The 26,760-nt window shown below is 43.9% G+C and overlaps 1 protein-coding gene across 2 annotated transcripts in view; it reads left to right on the top strand.

Annotated features, from left to right (window-relative positions):
• The window catches only part of DNAI1 (dynein axonemal intermediate chain 1), a 67,333-nt gene that overhangs the window by 10,403 nt on the left and 30,170 nt on the right, over nt 1-26,760 (top strand). For both annotated transcript variants that reach the window (XM_020898333.2, XM_020898332.2), the window contains exons 2-9: nt 11,447-11,479; nt 13,222-13,320; nt 13,483-13,563; nt 19,101-19,227; nt 19,484-19,593; nt 19,981-20,100; nt 21,291-21,350; nt 22,630-22,764. In XM_020898333.2, coding sequence (XP_020753992.2) covers nt 11,447-11,479; nt 13,222-13,320; nt 13,483-13,563; nt 19,101-19,227; nt 19,484-19,593; nt 19,981-20,100; nt 21,291-21,350; nt 22,630-22,764 — 765 coding nt within the window. The remainder of the gene's footprint in view (nt 1-11,446; nt 11,480-13,221; nt 13,321-13,482; nt 13,564-19,100; nt 19,228-19,483; nt 19,594-19,980; nt 20,101-21,290; nt 21,351-22,629; nt 22,765-26,760) is intronic.

Below are 26,760 nucleotides of genomic sequence, written 5' to 3'. Positions count from 1 at the left end.
ACTAGATATTTTTAGCTTCTATTAATTTTCTTAAGAGGCATATGACTATTTAAAACAAAAATAATACCACTGTAAGCTAAAACTTATAATGTATATAGAAATAAAATATGTAACAACAACCTCAAAGATGAGGTTGTGGTGCTAAATGGAATTAAGTTGTGATAAGGTTATTACTTTGTTAAATATGAAGTGGTATGTTATTTATTCTTAATAGATTACGACCGGTTTAAGGTACATACTATAAACCTTAGAGCATAATAAAAATAAATGAAAAAAAAAACACCTTAGAGTAACCACTAGAAAGTAATACAGAAAGGCACAGCTAAAAATCCAACAGAGAAAATAAAATGAAATACTAAAAACCTCAACTAACATAAAAGAAGGGAGAAGATGAACAGAGGAAAAAGCAGATGAAAAATGGAAAACAAAGGGGAGAATGGTAAAGACAACCACACCAATACTTTCAATTAAAAGGAAGAGTTTATCAAGCTAGGGGGGAAAATAAGCAAGATCCAACTTTATGCTGCTTGCAAGAAGTATAGTTTAAGTGTTAAAGACATAGAAAGTTTGAAAAATAGAAGTGTGGTGAAACATACCATGCAAGTAGCAAGCATAAGAAAGCTGCATGACTATTGTATTCTCAGAGCTAAGTAGGCTCCAAGACAAAGAGTATTTCCGAAGAAAAATAGGGACATTTCATAATGATAAAAGATCAATTCAAGAGGTGATATGAAATCTCAAATGTGTATGTACCTACTAATAGCACTTCAAAATACATCAACCAAAAACTGACCAGAGCTAAACGGAGAAATATAAAGGATACAATGATAGCTGGAGATTTTAACACTTTTCTCTCAGTTGAAATATGTAGATCTGTTAACCAACTTGACCTAATTAACGTTTATAGAACCCGAGAACGGCAGAACGTTAAAAAAAAAAATAGACCATACACTGGGACGTACAGTGAGTCTGAATACATTTCAAAATATTAATACCTTACAGGTTTTCATTCAATTCAAATTCAACATCAATCCATGACAGAAAGAATCTCCGTATACTAGGAATAGTTTGACCAAAATGAAATTAAATTAATCATAAACAGCAAATCCCCAAATATTTAGGAATTGATGAATGCACTTCTAAATGTAAAAAACAAAAACAAAGGAAATTTAAAAACACTTTTAATTGGATGGGCTTCCCAGATGGCTCAGTGGTAAAGAATCCGCCTGCCAGTTCAGTAGATGGGGGTTTGATCCCTGGGTTGGGAAGATCCCCTGGAGAAGGAAATGGCAACCCACTCCAGTATTCTTGCCTGGGAAATCCCATGGACAGAGGAGCCTGGCAGTCTATAGTCCTTGGGGTTGCAAAAGAGTTGGACATGAGATAGTGACTAAACAACAACAATGAAAATAAAACATCACAAATTGTGGGGTCATGCTGAAGTTGGACTTAATAAAAATGTGTAGTTTTAAATGCCTATTTCAGAAAAGAAAAAAGATTTAAAATCAATGTTCTAAGTTTCTACCTTAAGAAAATAGAAAAAAATGAGCAAATTAAATTCAGAATAACAGAGGCAAAATCTATTTCATTGATTCCCTTTCTTTTATTAATTTATTCATTTATCTTATTGTTTCATAGAAACAATGAGAAAAACAATAGAGAAAATTAACAAAGTCAGAAGTTGGTTCATTGAAAAGATTGATAAAATTGATAAAACTTAGCAAGCTTGGCTCATCAAGAAAAAAAGAAAACACAATAGCCAATAACATGAATGAAAAATGTGATATCACTACAGATTGTACAGACATTAAAAAGGGTAATAAATGGATATTATCAACAACTTTATGGCAATAAATTCAACAGTGTAAATGGAATGGACAAATTTATTGAAAAACACAGTTTGCCTTAACACACCAAAAAATGGAAAATATGAAGACCATGTCTATTTAAAGAAATTGAATTCATAATTTAAAATGTTCCCACAAAGAAACTCCAGGCCAAATGGGTTCACTGATGAATTTTATCAGATATGTCAGGAATAAATATAACACCAATCTTATACAAAGTCTTAAGGGAAACAGAGAAGGGTACAAGTTCCAATTTACTTGATGTCAATATAATTCTAATATCAAAATCAAAACTATTATAAGAAAAGAGGATAGACAACATCCTTCATGAATATAAATGCAAAAAAATCTGACAAAATATTAGCAAATCTATTCCAGCACTGTATTAAAAAATAATATATCAGACCAAGAGAGGTTTATTTCAATAAGACAAAGTTAGCTCAACATGAAAAACCCAATCAATATATTTCTTCACATTAACAGAAAAAAGGGGGAAAAACCATATGACAACATCATAGTAGATTCAGAAAAGAAGCTGACAAGATTCAACTCTTCTCTTTGTTGCTCAGTTGTGTCGACTCTTTGCGACCACGGACTACAGCACACCAGGCATCCCTGTCCATCACCAACCCCCAGAGTTTACTCAAACTCATGTCCATTGAGTTGATGATGCCATCCAACCATCTCATCCTCTGTCATCCCCTTCTCCTCCTGCCTTCAATCTTTCCCAGCATCAGGGTCTTTTCCAATGAGTCAGCTCTTCACATGAGGTGGCCAAAATATTGGAGTTTCAGCTTCAATATCAGTCTTTCCAATGAACATTCATTTCCAATGAACTGATTTCCTTTAGGATGGACTGGTTGGATCTCCTTGCAGTCCAAGGGACTCTCAAGAGTCTTCTCCAACACCACAGTTCAAAAGCATCGATTCTTCAGCGCTCAGCTTTCTTCATAGTCCAACTCTCACATCCACACATGACCACTATAAAAACCATAACCTTGACTAGATGGACCTTTGTTGGCAAAGTAATATCTCTGCTTTTTAATATGCTGTCTAGGTTGGTCATAACTTTCCTTCCAAGGAGCAAGCATCTTTTAATTTCATTGCTGCAGTCACCATCTGCAGTGATTGTGGAGCCCCCCAAAATAAAGTCTGTCACTGTTTCCACTGTTTCTCCATCTATTTGCCATGAAGTGATGGGACTGGATGCTGTAATCTTTGTTTTCTGAATGTTGAGCTTTAAGCCAACTTTTTCACTCTCCTCTTTCACTTTCATCAAGAGACTCTTTAGTTCTTCTTCACTTCTGCCATAAGGGTGGTGTCATCTGCATATCTGAGGTTATTGATATTTTTCCCAGCAATCTTGATTCCAGCTTGTGCTTCATCCAGCCCAGCATTTCTCATGAGGTACTCTGCATATAAGTTAAACAAGCAGGGTGACAATATACAGCCTTGACATACTCCTTTTCCTCTTTGGAACCAGTCTGTTGTTCCATGTCCAGTTCTAACTGTTGCTTCCTGACCTGCATACAGGTTTCTGAAGAGGCAGGTCAGGTGGTCTGGTATTCCCATTTCTTTCAGATTTTCCAATTTTCAGATTTTTCTCTTTCAGTTTATTGTGATCCACACAGTCAAAGGCTTTGGCAGATGTAGACGTTTTTCTGGAACTCTCTTGCTTTTTCGATGATCCAGCGGATGTTGGCAATTTGATCTCTGGTTCCTCTGCCTTTTCTAAATCCAGCTTGGACATCTGGAAGTTCACAGTTCATGTTTTGTTGAAGTCCGGCTTGGAGAATTTTGAGCATTGCTTTACTAGCGTGTGAGATGAGTGCAATTGTGCAGTAGTTTGAGCATTCCTCGGCATTGCCTTTCTTTGGGATTGGAATGAAGACTGACCTTTTCCAGTCCTATGGCCACTGCTGAGTTTTCCAAATTTGCTGACATATTGAGTGCAGCACTTTCACAGCATCATCTTTTAGGATTTGAAAAAGCTCAACTGGAATTCCATGACCTCCACTAGCTTTGTTCATAGTGATGCTTCCTAAGGCCCACTTGACTTCACATTCCAGGATGTCTGGCTCTAGGTGAGTGATCACACCATCGTGATTATCTGGGTTGTGAAGACCTTTTTTGTACAGTTCTTCTGTGTATTCTTGCCACCTCTTTTAATATCTTCTGCTTCTGTTAGGTGCATACCATTTCTGCCCTTAATTGTGCCCATCTTTACATGAAATGTTCCCTTGGTATCTGTAATTTTCTTACAAGATTCAGCATCCACCCACAAAGATAAGAATAAAGGCCAAATGAGATTATGTACTTCAAAGTGTTCAGTAAACTGAAAGATGCTTTATAAAGGGAAAGTGTTTTTAGTTTCATCCCTCTTCTGTACACCCCTGAGATTTATAGCTTCCTTTCTGACAAGGATTTCATGGAACCTGGGCAACACACTTTTCAACTATTCAATAAATGCCCTCAGATTGAGCCTCAATCGGCATGCACAGCAGACCATGATAGAATAATAAAGTAATAACACTGCCTCTTGTACTTGAGGGCTTACTGAGTGCTGGGCTCTGAGTAAGGTTCTCATCATGCATTGTTGTGTTTTATCCTCACAGCAAATCTAAGGAAAGTACTAATATTTTTCTCTGCCTTATAGATGAGAGAACGAGGATTAGGACATGAATACCTTGCTCAAAGTTGCACATGTAGTTGTGACAGAATCAGGAATCCAGCCAGGCTTACACTAGAGCTTCAGGTTTTAAACCCTACCCTGCCTTGCCATCTCTAGCCTTATTTGGGAAGAGGCCCATAGCTTTGACTTCTTCCCTCTTGGTCTTCCAGGGAAGCATGAATTTGGTCTCGTGTTCCTTTTTATGCACTCTGAGCGCTATGCTAACACTGCATTAATAGGGGAAAAAAAAAAACCCCAAACTACCCTTTTTAACTGTATTAACTTTTAAAATTCTTAATTAGCATTTTAAATTATAAAACTAATGCACATTTACATTAAAAATATTAAAACCATGAGAATGAGTATAAGGTAAACTGCATTTTTTCCCTTCCCTGCAACTCCCGAGTCACATTCCCTGGACCAAACCACTCTCAACGGAATCTACATTATTCTTCCAGAAATTTCATGTGTGCACAAATTCTTAAAGTAAGATGATGGGTCATCTGTTTATGTAACTTGCTTGTTTATTTAACAATTAAAAAAAAAGCTTGGAGGCTTTACATAACAATACATAAAAGTTACCTCATTCTTTTAAAAATATACATAATATCCCATTGAATGGCTATACCATGATGTATTTCACTAGGCCCCTATCGATGAATATTTAGTTTTTTTCCCCCATTTTTGAAATATTACCAAAAGGCTGCAGTGAGCAGTTTTGTACATACATCTTATGCATATGTATTATAGTATGCATAAGTATACTTATGCATATAGTATGCATATATATACAGTATATATATAAATACTATAGTATTTATATAGGAAAAATTCAAAAAAGCAGAGTTGTTGAGTTGAGATGTATATGCATTTGAAATTTTGGCAGGTATTGCCAATTAACCCTGCATGAGTTGGCATGCCCAAATAGTGTATGATAGTACCTGTTAGCGTTTATCTTTGTTGTTGTTTAGTCACTAAGTCGTGTCGTATTCTTTGTGACCCCATGGAAGCACAACAGGCTTCCCTGTCCTTCACCATCTCCTGGAGTTTGCTCAAACTCACCCATTCAGTTGGTGATGCCATCCAACCATCTCATCCTCTGTTGCCTCCTTCTCCTCCTGCCCTCGATCTTTCCCAGCATCAGGCTATTTTTCCAGTGGGTTGGCTTTCTGCGTCAGGTGGTCAAAGTATTGGAGCTTCAGCATCAGGCCTTCCAATGAATATTCAGGGTTGATTTCCTTTAGGATTGACTGGTTTGATCTCCTTGCAGTCCAAGGAAATCTCACCTAGTATTTCAAAAATTTGAGACCTCTTTCAACCATACTTACTGAGCACCTTCTGGGTGCTTTAGACACTGCACTAGGCTCAGGGATTTGAAATGCAGTCAGTGAAGCTGGAGGAAGATTTGTTGGTAAATTACTGTTCCTTTGGGACTAAGAGCTTTTACCCTTTTAGAAACGGAAACTGCAAGCTGGTGAGGTATTTAGTTTCACTTTAGCTTAATGGAAACCTGTTAGGGAGTTTTAAAATAAGGACCAAGACAACTGAAATGGTGAACAAAATCTCCTGGGGCCCCAGGAAGGAGGATGAAGTGTCTGTGGGTTTGCACACTTCAAAGAGCCGCTCTTTCCAGAAAAGAACACATTTCATCAAGGAACTCTTGGGTGGATATGTGAGCTGCTGAAGACTTGTAGTCATCCCTAGGGCAAGTGCTTCCTAGTAAGCAAAGGGACAGACAGATCCTATGTGGCTAGGGCAGAGCAGGGTGTGTAAGTGGGAATAATAATACTACCAGCAGTCCTTTATTGGGCCTGGCCTTAACTGGCCAGGCACTGCAATTTGCACTTTATGTACATTGACTCATTGAATCCTCATAACTATGGGCTATGATTGGCTTCAGAGGGCATTGGTATGATGCCCATTTAAGAGATAAGGATACTGAGGAGACAAGTAACTTGCCTAGCGGATGGCAGAGAAGGGACTCAAACCAGGTATGGTTGACTTCAAAGCCCATATTTGGGCCCCATGGATACATCTGAGCACATACTTGTTTTAAAATAATATCTTCATAATAGGGATCAGTTTAAGAAGTTTTGATCTCCTGACTTACCCCTAAAATATATTCAGGGACAGCTGGATTGCTTACACTGTGCAGTATGTCATGTATCAAAACAAGTCTGCGTGCATGCTCACTTGCTTCAGTCATGTCCAATTCTTTGTGACCCTATGCTCCTCTGTCTGTAGGATTCTCCAGGTAAGAATACTGGAGTGGGTTGCCATGCCCTCCTCCAAGGGATCTTCCGGACCCTGAGCTAGAGCACCTCTTATGTCTCCTGCATTGGCAGGGGGGGTCTTTACCACTAGCAACACCTGGGAAGCCCCAAAACAAGTCTAAGTGCAGATAAATGCCCGATGTGAGCTAAGTGGCTTCAGTTGTGTCTGACTTTTTGCAACCCCATGGACTGTAGCCTGCCAGGCTCCTCTGTCCATGGGATTCTCCAGGCAAGAATACTGGAGTGGGTTGCCATGCCCCCTCCTCCAGGAATCTTCCCTACCCAGGAGAAGAACCTGTGTCTCTTATATCTCCTGCATTGGCAGGCAAGTTACCACTAGCACCACCTGGGAAGCCCCAAATGCTCAGTAGGTGGCAATAATAATCATCTGTTACATTGAACTTTCGTTTTCAAAGCACCCTTCCATGGCCGTGGCAGGAAAAGAGTTGGAGATGTGGTGGATGCCATGTTAGGGATTTGGGGATTCCACTCGTGAGTGACGGAGAGCCCTTAGAGGCTTTAAAGTAGGAGAGTGATCAGGTTTACGTTTTAAGAAGATTATTTACAGTGATTAAGAGTTTGGGTTCATGTTCTGGTCAGCTCTGGGTCAGTTGCTTCATCTTGCTGTGCCTCAGGGTCCTCATCTGTAAAACAGGAATAATGATGTTATAATCCTTCCCCATAGGATGTTTATGGAGATTAAATGAGATCATGTACATAAATTGCTTAGTAAATGACTGGCTCAGGGTCAGTGCTCAATAGCTGAAAATGGTGATAGATATAATTATGAGAGTGGAGAGAAAGTGGAGTTAGGGTAATCAAATGTAGTTTGGCAAGAGGGAGTAAGGACTTGAATTAAAGGGGGATATGAATGGAGAGGATAGTTATAAAAGATATTAAAGTGATAGAATTGTTAGACTTAGAAATATGATGCTAGTAAAAGGATGAGGGAAAGACAGGTGACTGATGGCTCCCAGTTTCCAACCTGGGTGCTTGAATGGTGGTACACTTGAGTGAGATTGGAAATACTAGAGGAGATGGAAGTTTGGAGTGGAAAAAAAAGATGATGGTTGGGGTGTAAAAAGAACACAATGAGGTTGATTTTTTTTTTTTTTTTGAGGTTGATTTTTTAAGATACTGAGTTTGAGTACTCTGTCACAAATTTGAAAATCTAAGCTTTGTCATTTGAGCTTCAAGACAAAGAAGATGATGAACCTGTGGGTGGGCTTAAGAGCACCCAGGAGAATGTGTGGATACAGAAGACTAGGGGGCCAAGCATCTGTTCCTGGAGGGATCAAGGATATTGAGAAAGAACTATTAGGGGTGGAGAAATTTCTAGCAGGAGCAAGGGAGCCCTCAGCAATGCCAGGTCCTGTAAGAGAACTGAGAAGTAGCCTCTAGGCGGTGGGGTCATTACCAGTTCCTGCCTTCAGGATGCTCACACTAAAATCTCTTAACAGTGAAAATAGAAAAGTGCTTTACTATGACGGAGTTCAGGCTGGGAAATCTGTTATCCCATTGATCATCAATTACTCTGATTGCCCTGGTGGCCTGGTGGTGGTGGTGGGGGCACCGCTCCTTCACTGGCTCCTCCCTTGACTTCACAGAGTGACTGAAATGCCGTGTCCAAGAGTAGAGGGTCTTCTTTGGTCAGTGTTTTAGAATGGGGCATCTCCCTTGCTGGGATCGCCTAGCTGCCTCTGATGTGTGCTGCACTCTCATATTTCTTTTCATAATTCTGTCCCCTTTTGCAGAACAAAACCTGGAGACAACAGAGTATTTGAAGTTATATTTAGTCCTTCATCTCTCCACAGCCAATGCTAATGGTGGTGATGTGAGACAGGGCAGATCCTTGCTCAGAGTGCAGACAGAAAGAATAGAGGGAGGTAGGAGAAAGGTCAGGATTAGATGATAGAACTAGCAGAGGCTAGCTGGGTAGGGTTTTGTTAGGCCAAGATAGTGGGAGCCGAGATAGGGCTCCCCAGGTGGTGCTAGTGGTAAAGAGCCTGCCTGTCAATGCTGGAGATGTAACAGATGCAGGTTTGATCCCTGGGTCGGGAAGAATGGCAACCCATTCCAGTATTCTTGCTTGGGAAATGCCGTGGACAAAGGAGCCTGGCAGGCTACAGTCCATGGGGTCACAGAGTGGGTCACGACTTAGCGCACACGCATTGAGTAGAAACAGGGAGGGAGAAGGAGAAGATGGCATTCTTGGCAGGAGGGATGGTAAAAGCAAAGGTACACGAGTGGGAAAGGAGAGGCCAAGCTCAGGAAATGTGAATACCTTGCTGGTTTGCATCTCAAGAGTGGCCGGAGAGCAGGCTGGACCGGAGATGCGGGGTTGCATGATAGAGTTCCGAGGGCCAGATGAGGGACTTTGGGCTGTCTTTTTCTGTGGTTTGACAGCTTCTGGGAGGAATCCTCAGAAACCTTTCAGGAATACAGGCTTGTCTGCCTCAGGCTTCTCCTTCTGGAAGACCAACAGCCCAAGGTGGTGGCCTGACATTCAATCTCCTTTGTCATGGTTGGAAAGTCAGGGCTGCAGCTGATTTCATTGGCCTGTTTTGCATTTATTATAGTGTGGCTTTTACAGTGTGTTAATTGAAATATTTCCAACTGCCAAAAACAATTACACTCAAATTGCCTTGTCAGTTCTTTTATTGCCAGATAAATGTTTTACAGACATATTTACGGGGGGCAATGGTAACTGGATCTCGTTTCCTATTTAGGGCTGGCAGCCTGGGGTGGGGTTGGCCCTCCAGTGCTCTGTCGTGGGCCAGAAAACTTGGACATTGTGGCGCTTCCATCTCATTACCTTAGGGATTAGAGGCTCTTCAAAGGAAAGCCGCTTTCTGGCTCATGTGGCTTAGCCTCAGAGGAAGGTTCCCATCCCTGGAAACCTAGGCGGCCTGGCAGAAATCTGAATCCTGCTGCTGCCCTCCCAGCAACAAACCCTGCCTAAGCCAGGACATGCCCTTCTCACCCTCTGGAATCCCCTCCCCATCCACCATCAAAGCCTCTCTGCAGCCCCTGCCATGGGAGAATTGTGAGAGTCCTTCTGGTCTAACCCCCTCACTTTGCATTTGGGAAACTAGGACCCAGAGACCTCCTCTAAGATCACTCAGGTGGTCAGCGAGAGCTGGGAGCCAGGGTCTCTGCCTGGAGTGCCAGGCTGTCACCAACATGTGCCCTTTGGTTCCTCGACTGCCTTGCCCCCTCCTTCAAGGCCTAGACCTGCTTCTTCCAAGCTTACCACTCCCCTGACACACACATCTCCAGTCTCCACTGATTTCCTTCTTGCTCCATCACCTGAAACAACTATTTGTTCAGTGTCTATACTGCAGGGTCTTGTTTTATTTCTTTGGTGGAGCATTTTATAGTTTCTGGTATTGTTCTGCTCTTGCCATTTCACATGCTGTTTTCCTCTTCTGGCCAGCCTTTCTGAAAAACGTTTTCTCCACTTGGATAACCCATACTTGTCTTTTGATATTGAGCTGAGAAATAGCCACCTCAGTGAGCCAGCCACTAGGCTGGCTAGGTGTCTCCATGCATGAATACTCTGGGCACGTGTCTCTACTGCTGGCACAGAGCAGACTTTCAAGAGAACATGCTGAGTGAATGAGTGAGTAAATAATGAGCACTGATCACATGCTTCTGTCCTCCATGGACCCTGAGCAAACAGGGGTAGGGACCTCATCTCTCTTCATCTTTGTCTCACTGCCTAGGTTAGTCCTTGACACATGAGTAGATGCTCAACAAATGTTTATCTAGTTGAATCCAGCATGCTACTCTTGGGACTTCCCTGGTGGGCCAGTGGTTAAGAATCTGCCTGCCAATGCGGAGGACACGAATTCGATTCCTGTTCTGGGAAGATCCCACATGCCACACGGCAACTAAACCTGTGTACCCGGATTACTGAGCCTGTGTGCCACAACTACTGAAGCCTGTGTGCACCAAATCACATGCTCTACAACTAGAAAAAGCCCACATGCAGCAACGAAGACCCAGCATAGCCAAAAATAAATAAGTAAATAGATAATTTTTTTAAAAAGCATGCTACTCTTGGGAACATAAAATTTTAGCATGCTAGAACTGGAAGGTCATCATATCCAATCTTGTGCATCTTACAGTAGATGAGAAAACAGGCTTCAAGAGGAGAAACATTTTCCCGGGGTAATGATTACTAAGGGGTTTGATGGCATTCATTCATATATTCAATAAGTGTTTTGAATACCTGCTATATTCTGAGACAGCAGTGTACAAAGCAGTACAAAGTACCCAAACCTTCATCATAAACAACTGTTTATAAATATAATCTGCCCTCAGAATCCCCTTAATGCCTGGCACAGAGATGAGCACTTAGTATATGATTTTTAAAAATGTTTGTTGAGCTAATTGCAGATAAGAAATGCCAGTTAGTAAGTTACCCGGTTGCTCTTCAGAGATCAGTCTCACTGATGCTGGAATCAGGTTGCCTCAGATATAGGGCCTCCTTGGCTGGGCACCTGTTGCCAATGAGAAGACTGTGAGATTTGAGGAAGCTCAGTGTCACTTGTCTTTGAGGTCCTCGGGCAGAAGCCCCCCTGTAATTCTCTTTCTGATATTCCTGTGGAGAGTCACTTATGACTTATCTTCTGTTTCTGTTCTTTTTTCAGAGCATCAACATGGGCAGAGGAACGAGGAAGAGGGTAAGTGCTGAGACCACGCAGTTTCTCAGCAAAAAACTAATAGCATTTCTTCTGTTGAAGTATTAGTTATATCTTTTTAAAGAAAAGCAGAAAGAACGTTAAAATCACCCTTACACCTGTCACTCTGGGAAACCTCTTAGTTAACATGTAATGCTATATCTTCCCAGATATTTCAATGCACATATAAAAATTACATGTATTTATTTTTAAATGGAGTCAAACTGAATGTTCTTTTACTATCTGCTTTTTACATACTAGAGTACTTTCCATTGTCAATAAATATACTTTCATAGAATCATTTTAAATTAATGCACAATATTTTACCTTATGTTCATTAAGGCCATTCCATAATTTTGTTCAACCATGCCCCATTGTCGGACATTTAAATATTTCCTCTTTTTCACTATTATGATCAACCCTCCAACAAACATTCATGCTTTTAAATCTTTAGGCCTATCATTTTTTTTCTTAACATAAATTCCTATACATAGAAATTTGGGTCAAAGAGTACAAATAATGTGTTGGCCAAAAAGATAGTTCAAGTTTTTCCTTAACATCTTGTGGTAAAGCCCAAACAAACATTTTGGCCAACTCAATACTTATTAGACTTTTGATAAATATTTCAAAATTGCTCTTTAGAAAGGTTGTACTAATTTACAAGTGCCCATTTTCCCACAACCTCGCCAACATTGGATATTGGTTTTGTCTGTTTGGTTTTCTTTGGTTTTAAACAGTTTTTTTTGTTTCATTTTGTTTCACTTGCTTGCTTGTTTTTTGTGTTCAAAATGCACTGGTTAGGATGGTTTCCCATCCATCTGGATTTAGGGTGCTTTTAGTGCTGTCTCTGTCTGAAGGAGCATCCTTCTGTAAGCTTTGCAGTTCCTCCTGTAGGCTGACTGAGGACAGTAGAGTAGCCAGCACATGAAGCTATTGTTTGTGCATGTTCGCTAAAGACAGCGGTGATTTTATAGATTCCTGGGCATTTCACATCCATGAAGTAGGAATTGGAGCTCTGCAACCAGGCGTTTCTTCTTGTGTCTCCTCTTCTGGACAGGGATGAAGGAGATCCTCTGTGTGTTCTCATGAGAAAGAGGTCACCGCCCTTCACCAGTTCAATAATGAAAAAATTGCATTGTTTTATTTTGCATGTCTTTGATTGCTAGTGAGGGTGAATATTTTTTAATATGTCATGGGCCACTGTGGCAAGGTATTTAACTGTCTATCAGGGAAGGGGCAAACTTCTAGTTACTGATTTTTTTTTTTGCTTCAAGGCTTTGATAAGACTATGAGGCTTCAAGTTAAAAAGCACTGGGAGTATTACTGTAAGAATAACCTTAAGGTGGCAAACTGGAAGGTAAAATGTGAATCAGAGTTGAAGTAGCTTAAAGAATGGCTGGGGGCCTTTTCACAGCTGGTCCCAGCTATTAGCTTCCAGGCTGCATGGGAAGCAGTAAGAATGAGCCGGTTCTGGTCTCACTCCTGGGGCCAAAGACCTACCACAGTATTCCAGCTAAGCCCAGACTCCCAGGACTGAGGTGGCCACGATCCTCCAGGCAATGAGAACTCTTGTCTGACCAGTTCCTTTGGACCCTCGCTCGAGTGCTGTCTCGTATGCTTTGCATTCTATGTCTTGGGGCAGAGCTTGGCTTCTGGGAGGATGGTGAATGAAAGGGCTCCCTGCAGTTCTGCTTGCTTGTCTAAGCAGGTAAGGTTCTTATTTCTCATGTGAGGTTTTTGTCCAGGATGAAGACTCAGGGACCGAAGTAGGGGAAGGGACAGATGAATGGGCGCAGTCCAAAGCCACAGTTAAACCCCCTGACCAACTGGACTTGACTGATGCGGTAAGTGAGCAGCATCTTACTCCCACCCCTTCCACCACCTCCAGCCTTGGAGATAGACTCTGCACAGAACCTAGGTTGCCAGATGTCTGCTTACATCCCAGGGTATCTTCACAGAGGGTGGGGGCCTCTACATTTGACCTTCTGGGTGTTTCTCTCCCTCAGGAGCTGAAGGAGGAGTTCACCCGGATTCTGACAGCCAACAACCCGCATGCACCCCAGAACATCGTCAGGTATAGCTTCAAAGTAAGTCATCCTCTCTGGGGTAGAGGCCTCTGGGTGCTCCTTGGCTTGGTGACTTGCTATATTGCAAAAGCCCCTCGGCTCTTTTTAAAAAACTTCATTTTTTGCTGTGCTGGGTCTTTGTTGCTGCATGCAGACTTTCTCTAGTTGCAGCGAGGGAGAACTACTCTTTAGCTGTGGTGTGAGGGCTCTTCATTGCAGTGGCTTCTCTTGTTGCAGAGTATAGGATCTCGGGCAAAGGCTTCAGTAATTATGGCATATGGGCTCAATAGCTGTGGCTCACTGGCTTAGTTGCTCCACAGCATGTGGGATTTTCCTGGACAAGGGATCGAACCCATGTCCCCTGCATTGGCAGGCACATTCTTAACCACTGGACCACCAGGGAAGTCCTGCCTCTCAGTTCTTGCAGAAATCACCTTTAAAGTGAGTGCTCTGGCTGAAACCCTGAGATTTTACATGGTGTTTTCTAGAGATTTTTGAAATTTCTTTACGAATCTTCCTTCAGTCTCACTAATTACATTGTTTTAAGTGCCCTGCAGAGCCACTCTTTTCAAGAATCCTGAAATGAATAATTTGGTAGGAAAAGTGCTTTTCCAATGTATGTAATATGTTAGTCACTAACACCAAGCACTGGGTCTCCAGGGGCCAGTGTACCAATGTCAGGTCCTATATTAGAACTTTTACATAGGATATCTCATTAATCCTCAGGTTTCTTTGCTATCGGAACGATTTTTACCTTCATTTTATGGAAACCAAGGGTAAATAGATGAAACAAATTACAAAAGTCACATAGCCAGGAGTCAAAGCAAAATTTGAACTAGTTTGACTGACTCTAAAGCGACATTACACTGCTTCAAATGGTATGTATACATACACACACATGTACAGATACAGAGTTTTTAATATATAAAAGAAATCTAGAAACCCATGGTAGTAGTTTCAAAAGATTTTTTGTTGTTGCTGTTTTTTGCTTCAAAAGATTTGAAAGAGCAATGAATATACAATGGAAATTAAACCTCCTTCTCCTGTTCTTTTCCTTGGGGACAGCACACTATGAGCCATTTCTTTCTCTTTTTTAAAAACAGTTTTATTGAGATATAATTTTTACATGCTAGAGAATAACCTATTTAAAAGTGTATAATATAATGGCTTTTTGTATATTTATAGATTATGCAACTATCATCACAAGCAATTCTAGAACGTTTTCATTTCCCCCCAAACCAACCCCATACCTCTTAGTTGTCACTCCCTAGTTTTCCGTTTCTTCCAGCCTTAGGCAACCACTAATCCCTTTTTCAGCTTTATGGATTTGCCTCTTCTGGACATTTCATACAAGAGAAATCAAATAATATGTCATCTTTTGCGACTGACTTCTTTCATTTAGCATACTGTTTTCAAGGTTCACCCATGCTGTAATATGTCCCAGTTTTATTATTGCCAAATAATATTCAATCATATGACTATATCATATGTCATTTACTCAATTGGATGTCCACCAATTTATGGACATTTGGACTGTTTCTGCTTCTTGACTATTATGAACAATGCTGCTATGAATGTTCATGTACCAGTTTTTGTGAATTTTTTTGTGAACACACTGCTTTTTACTCAAGATTGAGTAGGCACCCCCTCCACAAAGAGGTTGGGACAAATTCAGCTGTATTTCTTGAGGGGTCCCACTTGTGAATTGTGCTCATGGGATCCCTCAGGCAGCCCGTTAAGGGGCAGGGGGTGGGTGGCAGAGAGAAGCTGCCTCACGTCCCTGAGCTTATGCCGGAGTGCAGCGCGCTCTATGAGCTCCTTTTCTTTTGACCTCCGAAAGAAGATCTCTTTGGGACTCAGTGGGAGGCATGCTACAGGCAGATGATTGGTGTCAATGCACCTCTCTTGCCCTCTTGGAAACCCAGTTATTAGAAAAGATTCCCATGAGTCAGCTGCCAGCTGGGTAGCCGTGGGTTCCCAAGCAGGCCCACCTCCTCCAACCTTCTAACAGCCTCCCAGGCCTGCCTGGCATCCCTCCCACAGAGCTGGCCTCCGAGTCCTTCCCTGAGATCTAAGAGCTTTAGGTCTCCAAAGCTATTACTTTCCCTTGGAGTGCTGTCCTGGGGAGGCAGAGTGTTCAGATCTAAGCACGCCCCTCCTCCTCGCACAGAAGCAATGGAATCTGAATTCCATCCCTAAATTGAAGAGGAAGGTCCTAGTCACTACTGGGGACAGGATGAAGGTGACATCTCAAATGACAACTATATGGATAATTTATTCCCATGGACATCTCCATTGTCAAAATAATAGCTAGTATTTTTACTGAGCACTTATTATGTGTCAGACACTCTGTTTCGAGGGCCTGATTGATTGCTTCCATTATTTTCAATACTTAACTATTCTGCAAACTACTTCTTCTCATTTTGCAGATGAAGAAATTAAGGCTTAGATTGGCTAAGCCTAAAATTACACAGATAATAGGGAGCAGAATCAAGATTTGGATCCAGTTCTGCCCGCACCCATAGACCATGCTCTTAAGCACTGCACTGTCCCATCTCCCCATCCATCTGTGTTACTGAGAGAGGAAGAGCTTTATGGTGACTTTTAAAGGTAGAGTGTCCCATTCTGTGTGCAGAAATAGTGATTCTTTCTGTTCTCCAGGGACAGTTGGGCCTGGTACCAGCCCACAGGTTGGTTTCCTCTGTGGTGAATTTACCCCAGTGTGCCATACAAAGGTAATACTTTTCTGTATGACTTGAAAAGGGTTGGGGACTTCCCCTGTGGCCCAGTGGTTGAGAATCTGCCTGCCAATGCAGGAGACACAAGTTCAATTCCGGGAGGATCGCACATACCTCAGAGCAACTAAGCCCATGTGCCATAAGTACCGAGCCCATGCTCTAGAGCCCACGAGCCACGACTACTGAAGCCCGTGACCCTACAGCCTGTGCTCCACAGTAAGAGAAGGCATCCATGCACCCCATGAGAAAGCCATGCACCACAACTAGGGAACAGCCCCTGCTCGCCACAACTAGAGAAAGCCCCCACGCAGGAACGAAGACCCAGCACAGCCAAAAATAAATAACATAAAATAATATAAAAAAAGGAATGGACCCCTGACCTCAAACTTTAGGGTTAGGATGCTGATCACTAAGGAGGTAGCCTGGGGGAACCAGACTATAAGCTTTATAAAAGCAGGGGTCATATCTGCTTTTGCTAAGCTTTGTACCTCTAGAACCTAGAAAATACTTGGTACATTGTGTCTATTCAAAAATTGTTGAGGAAGGAATGAACAAGGTTGCCTGTGCTTTAATACTAGCCATGTTTCTCATTTGCCGTGTGACTTGACAAGTGCCAAGCCCCAATCTTTCCTAGATTTTTGTGATCCTCTTAAGGGATGGGGGACTTGGTGTCTCTGAGGATCTATCTAGCCCTGGCATCCACTAAATAGAGTGGAGAAAAGGCCAGGTCAGGTGTGTCTGATGATTATGTGTGACCTCTCTGAGTTCTGGTAAGGCAGGCAAGATAGAATCTCTTGACGTGGATGAAGGAGTCAGTGACAGGTCAATTCAGAGCTACTCAGAGTTGGATGAATGTATTTTAAAATATGTCTTTGACAGCGCATATAAAATAAAGAAATTAGAACATTCTTGAACACCATATACAAAAATAAACTTAAAATGGATTAAAGACCTAAATGTAAGACTGGAAACTATAAAACTCCTAGAGGAAAGCATAGGCAGAACACTCTTTGACATAAACTGTGGCAACATGTTTTGGATCTGTTTCTTAAAGCAAAGGAAATAAAAGCAAAAAGAAACAAATGGGACCTAATTAAACGGTTACCTAATTAAATGGTTACCTTTGCACAGCAAAGATAACCGTTGATAAAACAAAAAGACAACCTACTGAATGGGAGAAAATATTTGCAAATGATATGACTGATAAGGGGTTAGCATCCAAAATATACAAACAGTTCATATAACTCAACATAAAAAACAACAACAAACAACCTGATGGGCAGAAGACCTGATTAGACATTTTCCAAAGAGGACATGGAGACGGCTGTCATGCACATGAAAGGATACTCACCATCATTCATCGTCAGGGCAATGCAAATCTAAACCACAATGAGATATCACCTCACACCTGTCAGAAAGTCTATCATCAAAAGACCACAACTCTGGGAGAAGGCGAGGGTGGGATGTTTCAAGAGAACAGCATTGAAACATGTATATTATCTAGGGTGAAACAGATCACCAGCCCAAGGTGGGTGCATGAGACAAGTGCTCGGGCCTGGTGCACTGGGAAGACCCAGAGGGATCGGGTGGAGAGGGAGGTGGGAGGGGGGACCGGGATGGGGAATACATGTAAATCCATGGCTAATTCATTTCAGTGTATGACAAAAACTACTGTAATGATGTAAAGTAATTAGCCTCCAACTAATAAAAATAAATGGAAAAAAAAAAAAGACCACAAATAACAAATGTTGGTGAGGATGCGTACACCGTTGATGGGAATGCAAACTGATGCAGACACTGTGGAAAACAACATAGAGGTTTTCTGAAAAAAACTAAATATAGAACTACTATGCAACCCAGCAGTTCCACTCTAGGTATATATCTGAGAAAAACAAAAACACTACTTCAAAGAGATGCATGCACCCCAGTGTTCATAGCAGCACTGTTTATAATTACCAAGATATGAAAGTAATCTATGTGCCCATCAACAGATGAATGGATAAAGATGTGGTGTGTATATATATATATATACATATATATATACACACACACAAAATGGAAAACTACTCATAAAAATAAAATTTTGCCATTAGCAGCAACATTGATGGACTTGGAGAGCATTATGCTAAGTGAAATAAGTCAGAGAAAGACAAATACTATATGATATCACTTATATCTGGAATCTAAAAAACACAATGAACTAACGAATTAACAAAAAGAAGCAAACTCAGAGATACAGAGAACAAACTAGTAGTTTCTAGTGGGGAGAGGGAAGGTGGGGAGGGTAATATAGGAACAGGGGTGTAAGAGGTACAAACTATTAGGTATTAAATATAAAATAAGCTACAAGGATATACTGTACAACATAGGAATATAGCCAATATTTTATAATAACTTACTGGACAACAACGAAACTTGGAATATAACCTTTAAAATTGTGAATCATTATGTTGTACACCTGTAACTTATATAATATTGTATTGGGTTGGCCAAAAGTTTGTTGGGATTTTTCTGTGAGGTGTTATGAAAAAAATCCAAACAAATGTTTTGGCCAACCCAATACAACAGCTATACTTCAATAAAATTTAAAAAGAGAAGCCAAAAAGAAAGTCTTAATGAGAACTTAAAAACAACCACAACTTCATTTGTTTTCTCTTCTTGAAACTGGAATGCAGTGAAAAGTTCAGGTCAACTGAGGATTTAGTAAGTTATAATTCTGTTAACAGATGGACCATCTCAGGCCTTTAGAGTGAAGGCAGACTGTATTTTGAGGCCAGCCCTTTGGAGATCTCTGGTCTGATGTGGCCCCTTTCTTCCCAGGAAGGCACATACAAGCTCATTGGCTTTGTGGACCAACTAGCAGTTCACTTCACCCAGGTCGGGAACCTGATCCCCAAAGACTCGGATGAAGGGCGGCGGCAGCACTACCGTGATGAGTTAGCAGCCGGTGAGCCCCTGAGTCAACCTGAGGCCGCAGCCCAGAGCCCGGTCCCCTTTCTCTGGTCACTGTAGGGAGGAGGTGGCTAAGCCAGACCCCTGCAGAGCCTCTCCTTTCATAAAGTCTCACAGCTGGCTCTCCTGGAGAGGTCTGGGAGAACCCTGGGGCAGGCACGGTCTGCAAGATAGAAACCAAGAAGGCCTTGCCCTGCCAGGGGGTAGGGGAGTGTGTGGGACTTTGGGCTCAACAGCAGTATCCCACCAAGGTTCTCAGGAGTCCGCCAAGTTGGTGATTTCAGAAACAGAAATCCTGGAAGAAGAAGAAGAGCCCAAGGAAGTTGAAGCTGGGAGTCAAACAGATGTGCCTATAGTTCAGGTTCAGTATAACATTGCTGTCCATCCCACCCCTTCCCTGGAGGAGGAAATGGCAACCCACTCCAGTATTCTTGCCTGGAAAATCCCGTGGACAGAGGAGCCTGGCAGGCTTTAGTCCATGGGGTCACAAAGAGTCAGACACGACTGACCACGCATGTGCCCACCCCTTACGGCTCCAGCTTTGGCTGGAGGCTTCAAGGACACTCGGGAGTGGGGCCTGAAGGTGAGGAGTGAAGAGGCCACAGGTGCCAAGACCTCTGGCATCATCCTTCCCTCACACTCCCATCCTACCCCAGGACACGACTTCTCCCCACTCCCCATCCCACACCACCTTCTTCTCACAGTTGAGTCCTGGTCCTGTGGGTCTTTTCTCCACCCCCCCACCCAGGCATCTCAGAAAGTGGCTGAAGAAGAATTGATGACTCCTAAGCAGCCCAAGGAGCGAAAGCTCACCAACAAGTTCAACTTCAGTGAGAGGGCCTCACAGACCTTCAATAACCCTCTCCGGGTAAAGCAACCCCCCGCCCAGCCCCTTTGCCTTGAAGGTCCACACTGTCCATAGTGGGGAAGAAGCAGGCCTGACCCCAGCCCTTGCAGCCCTCAGCCTGACAGGTGACAGGGCAGATGGAACCATTTTGCTCTCCAAGGAGAGCTGGGAGCGTGTATGCATGTCCCTGTGAGTCATCCAGGCAGGAGTTCAGAGGGAATAACAAGGAAGCTGGATTCCTCTATCAACAGACTGAAACATGAGTTGGGCCTCGAAGCTGAGGTCAGAGTTTGGGGAAGGTAGAGGAGATCAGAGTGTGCCAGGGAGACAAGACCAGGAGCCAGTTTGACTGAAGCCGATGGTCTCTTTGATAGAGATGGTATGGTATGGTATTTGGTATTTGGCTGGTATTTCCCTGGCTTGTAAAGGAGGAACCTGAGTACAGGCTGAAAGCACCTGTCAGGGTTTCAAGTGAGAGACTCACATATGTAAGGCAGTGTTCTACACAAGTCAATCCGGGAGGAGGGCAGATATTTACAAAGGAGATAAAAGCAAAAAGAAACAAATGGGACCTAGTTAAACTTAAAAGTTTTTGCATGGCAAAGAAAACCATTGATGAAATGAAAAGACAGCCTACTGGATGGGAGAAAATATTTGCAGGGTGGGTTTTTGGCAGCTCCTAACCACCCTCTACAGTCCCTGTGCTGACAGTAATCTGGGTGAGACATGGTGTGGGGGGGGGGGGGGGGGGTGCGGTGCACTCGCCTGGTGAAGCCAAAGATCCCAGTATATGGGGGAAATCTTCTTGAGGTGAGGAAGTCTGGCCCAATGGCTTGCCAGAGGTTGACCTCTGGTCAAGCATCCGGAGGCTGGCCAAGGCCTGACTTCTTGTAGACCTGTCCATCCCCCACTTGGAGTTCTTCTTGATTGAAACTGTCACAGTCGGACTTCAGTGGCCCTACTTTCTAGTTTAGGCTCCTTCTGAAGGAGGCTTGCATGAAAAATCTAGGCTTTCGCTGCATCAGTTTGTCCTTCGCCCAGGCCGCTCTTTACTTCCCCAGTGCTGTGTCCCACACCTCCCTCAGTTCCAAGAAAGATGCTTCTCATGTGGCTATTCCACTGCGGAAAGAGGAGCTTCTTATGTGGCTATGCCACTGCAGAAAGAGGAGTTAAGGGCTTCCTGTGGGTCACCCGTTGTCATTGTTCTCTAGGACCGAGAATGTCAGATGGAGCCTCCTCCTAGGACAAACTTTTCAGCCACTGCCAACCAGGTGAGACCTTGGGCCAGTCTAAAAGCCATCACTCCCCACCCCACTCCCATCCCGGATCCTTGTTTTGCTACCTCAACAAGGGAGGCTGGTGTGGTCATAGATTCCTCTGGAAGTCTGCCCTCCCCATCCACCCACTTCCCGGCTCCTTGTCCAGTGCCTGAACTCCAGGCACATGAGACAGTAGGTCTCTACTCAGAGGGCTCAGAAACAGCCTAGGATAAGACTGTCCAAGGGGGACACAGGTATGGTTTCTAGAAGTTCCTCCAAGACTGGGGAGAATGTACATTCCCCAGGACTCTCTTCAGCCCATGGCACCTCACAGCTGGCTCTGCAGTGTTAGCACTTTGACCCTGCCCTTCCAGCAGCCAAAAGTGTTCCTGCAGACCCTCCTCCCCCCTCAAGTCCTATGGGGTAACCACACTGATTTGGGCAGGATATGGTGCTAGATAACCTGACCTCAGGCCCCAACTCTGCTGCCCACACTGTGAGATCCTAGGCAAACCATGTCACTCTGCATGCCTCAGTTTCTTTCTTTATCAAATGAGGATGACAGGCAGCTTCACAGCGCTGCTGGAGGGCTTTGAGTGAGATAACGGAAGTACAGTGCAGTGTGCAGGACTGGCCCCTGGGGGAGTTATAAGGGAGGATGTGCCTCTCTGGCCTGCAGGTGGCAGTGACTGCTCAGCTCTGGGGAGCACACAGAGCTACCTGGGGCATTTGCCCAGCCCCTGGTCCATGTGGCTTCCTCTGCTACTATCCTTGGGCTTCTCTTGCTGTCAGATCCAGTTAGCAGGAATTCCCTTACGTTTTGTTTATCTCTTTATGCTGAGAAGGTATGATCAGGGCTGTAGACAGCTGGCCTGAGCCAATATGTTTATCCCATCTCTATAATAGGGGGTCATTTTTTAAATTTCCTAGTTCAGAGTCTCATAAATCACTAAGATAAAGGTGATCTAGCGGATCGCTGCCCATTTGTTCTGCCTGGCGGAGGTGGTAGGCTGGAATGATACTGATCTCCAGCTGATAACTGAGCCCCTGGGCTGTGGGGTGGAAAGCCCAGCTTTCAGGGGTGCCCTGAGAGTCCCATCATTCCTGTCCTAGAGCTGACCATTAGCAGTGAGTGTCACTGAATGCATAACTGCAGTGGGCCAAGTAGAGGATGCTATGAAGGCATGTGACTGGGTTTAGGATCGACTCCTCAAGCCCTAAAGGCTGAAGAGGAGCTGGCCAGGTGAAGATTTTGCCCCGAGATGATCCTTCTCATCTTGCCTTCGCCTAGTGGGAGATCTACGATGCCTACATGGAAGAGCTTGAGAAGCAGGAAAAAACTAAAGAGAAGGAGAAGACAAAGACCCCAGTGGCTAAAAAGATGGGGAAGATGGCCACGAGGAAGATGACATCTCTGGAGTCCCAGGTTTGGTGAGGGCTCCCATAGCTCTGTCACAGAGAATGCCTGAGTGGGCTCTTGGCTCCTGGGTAGAAAGGAGCCTGGCTGTCTGGTGGGACTTCACAGACACTTAAGGACAGGAGGCATGCTAGTGATACTTATGAACAACTCTTTTCTTGTAGGAAAGTATGAGGCGAGCTATAACTGCCTCTGGCATCCCACACATTCCTCCTCTTTCCCCCCCACAATTTCTTATAGGTCTGGAGGCTAGCAGGAATTCAGAATTGTTGGGCTAGGGGACAGCAGGAGACATGGATGTTATTAAAAGCCTGATATGCACCTTGGGAGAGCTGGGGAGGCTTCCCAGGGCAGAGTGGCATGTGAGGATAAGGCTCCACCTCCTTGGGCAAAGGCTCATGAGGTTTGGGAGGGAGATTTGCTTTTTGGGCTTCAGTCCTTGGGTTTACTTGCACTTAATTCTTGAGGTCCAGGAGGCAAGTCAGAGATAATCACAGGTACCAGAGAGTCCAGGCCAGTGAGTGGCCACCCTGGGTTGGATTTGCAATGGAGAACTATGCAAGGGTCTTGGTAGAGATCATGGTTGGGAGCTCACTGTGGGTGAAGCCAGCGTAGGTTGGGGTTCATCATGGAAGTTACAGTGAAAAGTCACTGCAGGGACGGTCACCGCAGGGAGATGCTGAGGGGCCATGTGTGTCCCTTCAATAGCGAGAGAGCTGGGTCAGGAGCCAGGGTCCCAGTGTGGAGATCAGGATGAGTCTGACCTGCAATGGGCCAGGAAGGACAAGGTCCACAGAAAGCCGTCGTGTTCAGCACCTTGGAGAGCTCCCGACAGCGCTCAGGGAAGTAGTTCTGCTCCACCCTGGAATGGAAACCAGATCACACTCTTCCTTTCTCTGAAGTATGCCCACTTCCACTCAATTCCATGCCCAGGATAAAGTCACATTTTTGAGGAGGTTTGAGGGTTCCAGGCCCTGACTTAATAGGAGCAGTCCAGTTGAGTTTCATGTAATCAGAGCAAGCACTTGGTGATCATGACTGGGCTGGTATTGGAACCCTGAGGTGAAAGATAAGTCCTGGCCCTGCATTTGCCTTGTCCAGGCCCTTAACTTCCCCTGCACCGTTCCCTAGAGTTTAGGGGCTTCAGGGGGGCTATTGGCCTGGGTCAAGATTCACTTGAAAATCCATCAGGGTTTGGCTATAGGCTCTGCACTGGGAGCATGGTTAAAGAAACCTTAATTGCAGTCACCAGGACTCATGAAGGATAAATAAGAAAGATCCCTTTGACTAAGGCTGAAAATTGTCCTTAGGTCTCAACCCTACCAGAATTGGTGTCTAACACCTTCAGGGAGGCAGGAATACACACCAGGTTCTTCCAGCTTGGCTAACACAAAAAGCTGTGATGTAGGCAGATTCCAGCCCTCTGGACCAAGAAATACAGTGGAGCAGGATACTGGGGGTGTAACATAGCCAGTTAATACTTTAGTATTCTAGGTTGTCGCAGAGCACAAGTTTGAGTTCCCTGAGACATACAGCAAATTCCCACTGGCTATCTGTTTTATATATGGTAGTGTATATGCTTCTAAGAGTGGGAGGGATCTTCAAGGAGGGGACATTTATATACCTATGGCTGATTCACGTTGATGTATGGCAAAAACCAACACATGATTATAAAGCAATTATCCTTCAGGTAAAAATAAATAAATTAAAAATAATACTTTAGTATTCTATTCAGCCTTCCCCCAAGGGAACTGATCTCTAACCATGGATCCCAAGTACTAGGACAGACTGTCTGTAGACCAGAGTGGAGGTAAGAGCTATCTTCCGCTTTGCTGAGGCTCAGCATGTGAACAAAGTGATACCCCTTTCTCAGAGACCTGGATCTGATTAGGTTCATATAAAGCTCAAAAGTATGGGATAGGAGAAAGCAGAGTAGCTTCATGATACCCTGAGGAAGTTCTGCAGTGGTAGATCTCAGGTTTCTGTCTCATTAATGGTTTGGGTGAATGTACAGAAATGAATGCAAGCTCTTCTGATCTGAACAATTAGGACAGGAATGGGGGAAAGGGCTCAGAGGCCACAAGTTCAGTCAATAAAGAGCCACATCTGCTCCAGTGGCATAGTTTCCCAAACCACACTCTCTCCTCAGAGCACATCTGGAGCCCTGAGTCCCCCAGGACCAGGGTGGTCATCTGGGGAGGGATGGCTCTCTGTATGGGACTCAGAGCGTGGGCCCTGGAGTCCATAGGTTTGAGTTTATATCCTGACTTTGTCACCGAGCTGAAAATTTTAAAAACTTGTTCTCTCATCTGTGGTGGTGGTTTAGTCGCTAAGTTGTGTCTGACTCTTTGCAACTCCATGGATTGTAGCCCACCAGACTCCTCTGTCCATGGGATTTTTCAGGCAAGAACACTGGAGTGGGTTGCAGTTTCCTTCTCCAGGGCATGTTCTTGACCCAGGGGTCAAACCTGTGTCTCCTGCATTGGCAGGCAGATTCTTTACCAACTAAGCCACCATGGAAGCCCAAGGAAACAGCCTAATGATACCCGATTTGCAAGCTTGTCTTGAGAACCCAAGATGATGTATGCACAGCCCCCAAGATAAGTCCTCGCTTGATTCTGGTTGCTAGGTGTTGACTGTTAAGAGGCCGCCAAGGCTGATGGAGCTGAGCGGGGTCACCTGAGGGAGTAATGACTTGAGGGATGAGGCACTGTCCTCCCACATCAGAGGAGCTGTCCCCCAGCACACACACCTCTCTGTGGCTGGAGGACAGAGTTAAGACCATGGGGATAAGACTCAGGGAAGTAGGTTTCAGTTAACAGGCTGTCTGATCACACAAAATACTGCCTGGCATGAGGAGAAACACTTGCCAGGAAGCTGCTGAGGGGGACAGATTCTTGCTTTGGGTCAGGGGGTCGGGGGAGTAGCTGGCTCCAGGTGAGCTCTGAGGCTTATGATTATAAGACTCCAGTGAGTGTCCTTGGTGAGTTTTCTGGAGTCAGTTTGAAAACTGATCAAAGAGTCTCAAAGGGCAGCCCCCACGTGTGACTTTGTCAGTCCCCACTACAGCAGGCTGCATGTTCCCTCTGACACCACTGGGCACTGGTGACTAACACCATGGTGATTATTACATGTCCTACATGTGTTAGGGCCCTACAATGACCCTATGATGCAGAAGACATCATCCATCCCTACTGTAGCAGGAGTACTCTAAATCAGAGACCTTCACGTACCTAAAGTTGCCATTGGGCTCCTAATCTGTGGGAGGGGGTGGGAATGCAGACCTGTGTGGCCCCAGAACCCATTCTCTCAACCTCTGCGCAACACTGGCAGTCCTGGGAAAGCTCATCCCAGAGAGCCGTGGCCCTCTGGGGCCCCCTTGGACGGCTGTCCACTCCACTGGTTCATTCCTGCCACCTGCCCTAGATATGTTGGACCTGTCTTGCCAGCCCTAAACTCTTCGCTCCTCTCTCAACCTGCTGTGGTTGTGTTCCATTGAGGATTTATGGAATTTCACATGATAATGAACTTGTTTTTTGTTCAAATTGAGTCATTTTTCCCTGATATGAAACCTCCTGCTTTGCCTTTGGCCATGGGCAGGGCCTTGAGTTAGGAGTCAGTTCTGTCTCATACTCCCTATAGTAAAGGCATGTCTCTTTCCCCTCCCTGGACCTTCCCCTCAACTTTTTTTTAAAATTTGTTTTTAATTGAAGGATAATTGCTTTACAATATTGGCTTGATTTCTGCCATACATCAACATGAATTAGCCACAGGTGTATATATGCCCCCTCCCCCTTGAACCTCCCTCCCACTTCCCACCCTTTCCTACCCCTCTAGGTTGGTACAGAGCCCCAGTTCGAATTCCGTGAGTCATATAGCAAATTTCCGTTGGCTATCTATTTTACTTACCCCTCGACTTTTGACTGAATTAGTTGGACCACAAGATTTCTGGGACCTTTAATGGGAGCCCTTGTTGTTGCTCAGGCTGGTGAAACCTCTGTCCCC

The sequence above is a fragment of the Odocoileus virginianus genome, chromosome 31, assembly GCF_023699985.2.
Source record: "Odocoileus virginianus isolate 20LAN1187 ecotype Illinois chromosome 31, Ovbor_1.2, whole genome shotgun sequence".
Classification (NCBI taxonomy): Eukaryota; Metazoa; Chordata; class Mammalia; order Artiodactyla; family Cervidae; genus Odocoileus; species Odocoileus virginianus.
Note: the sequence above shows the minus strand (reverse complement) of the source record. Positions and strands in the feature narration are given on the sequence as shown.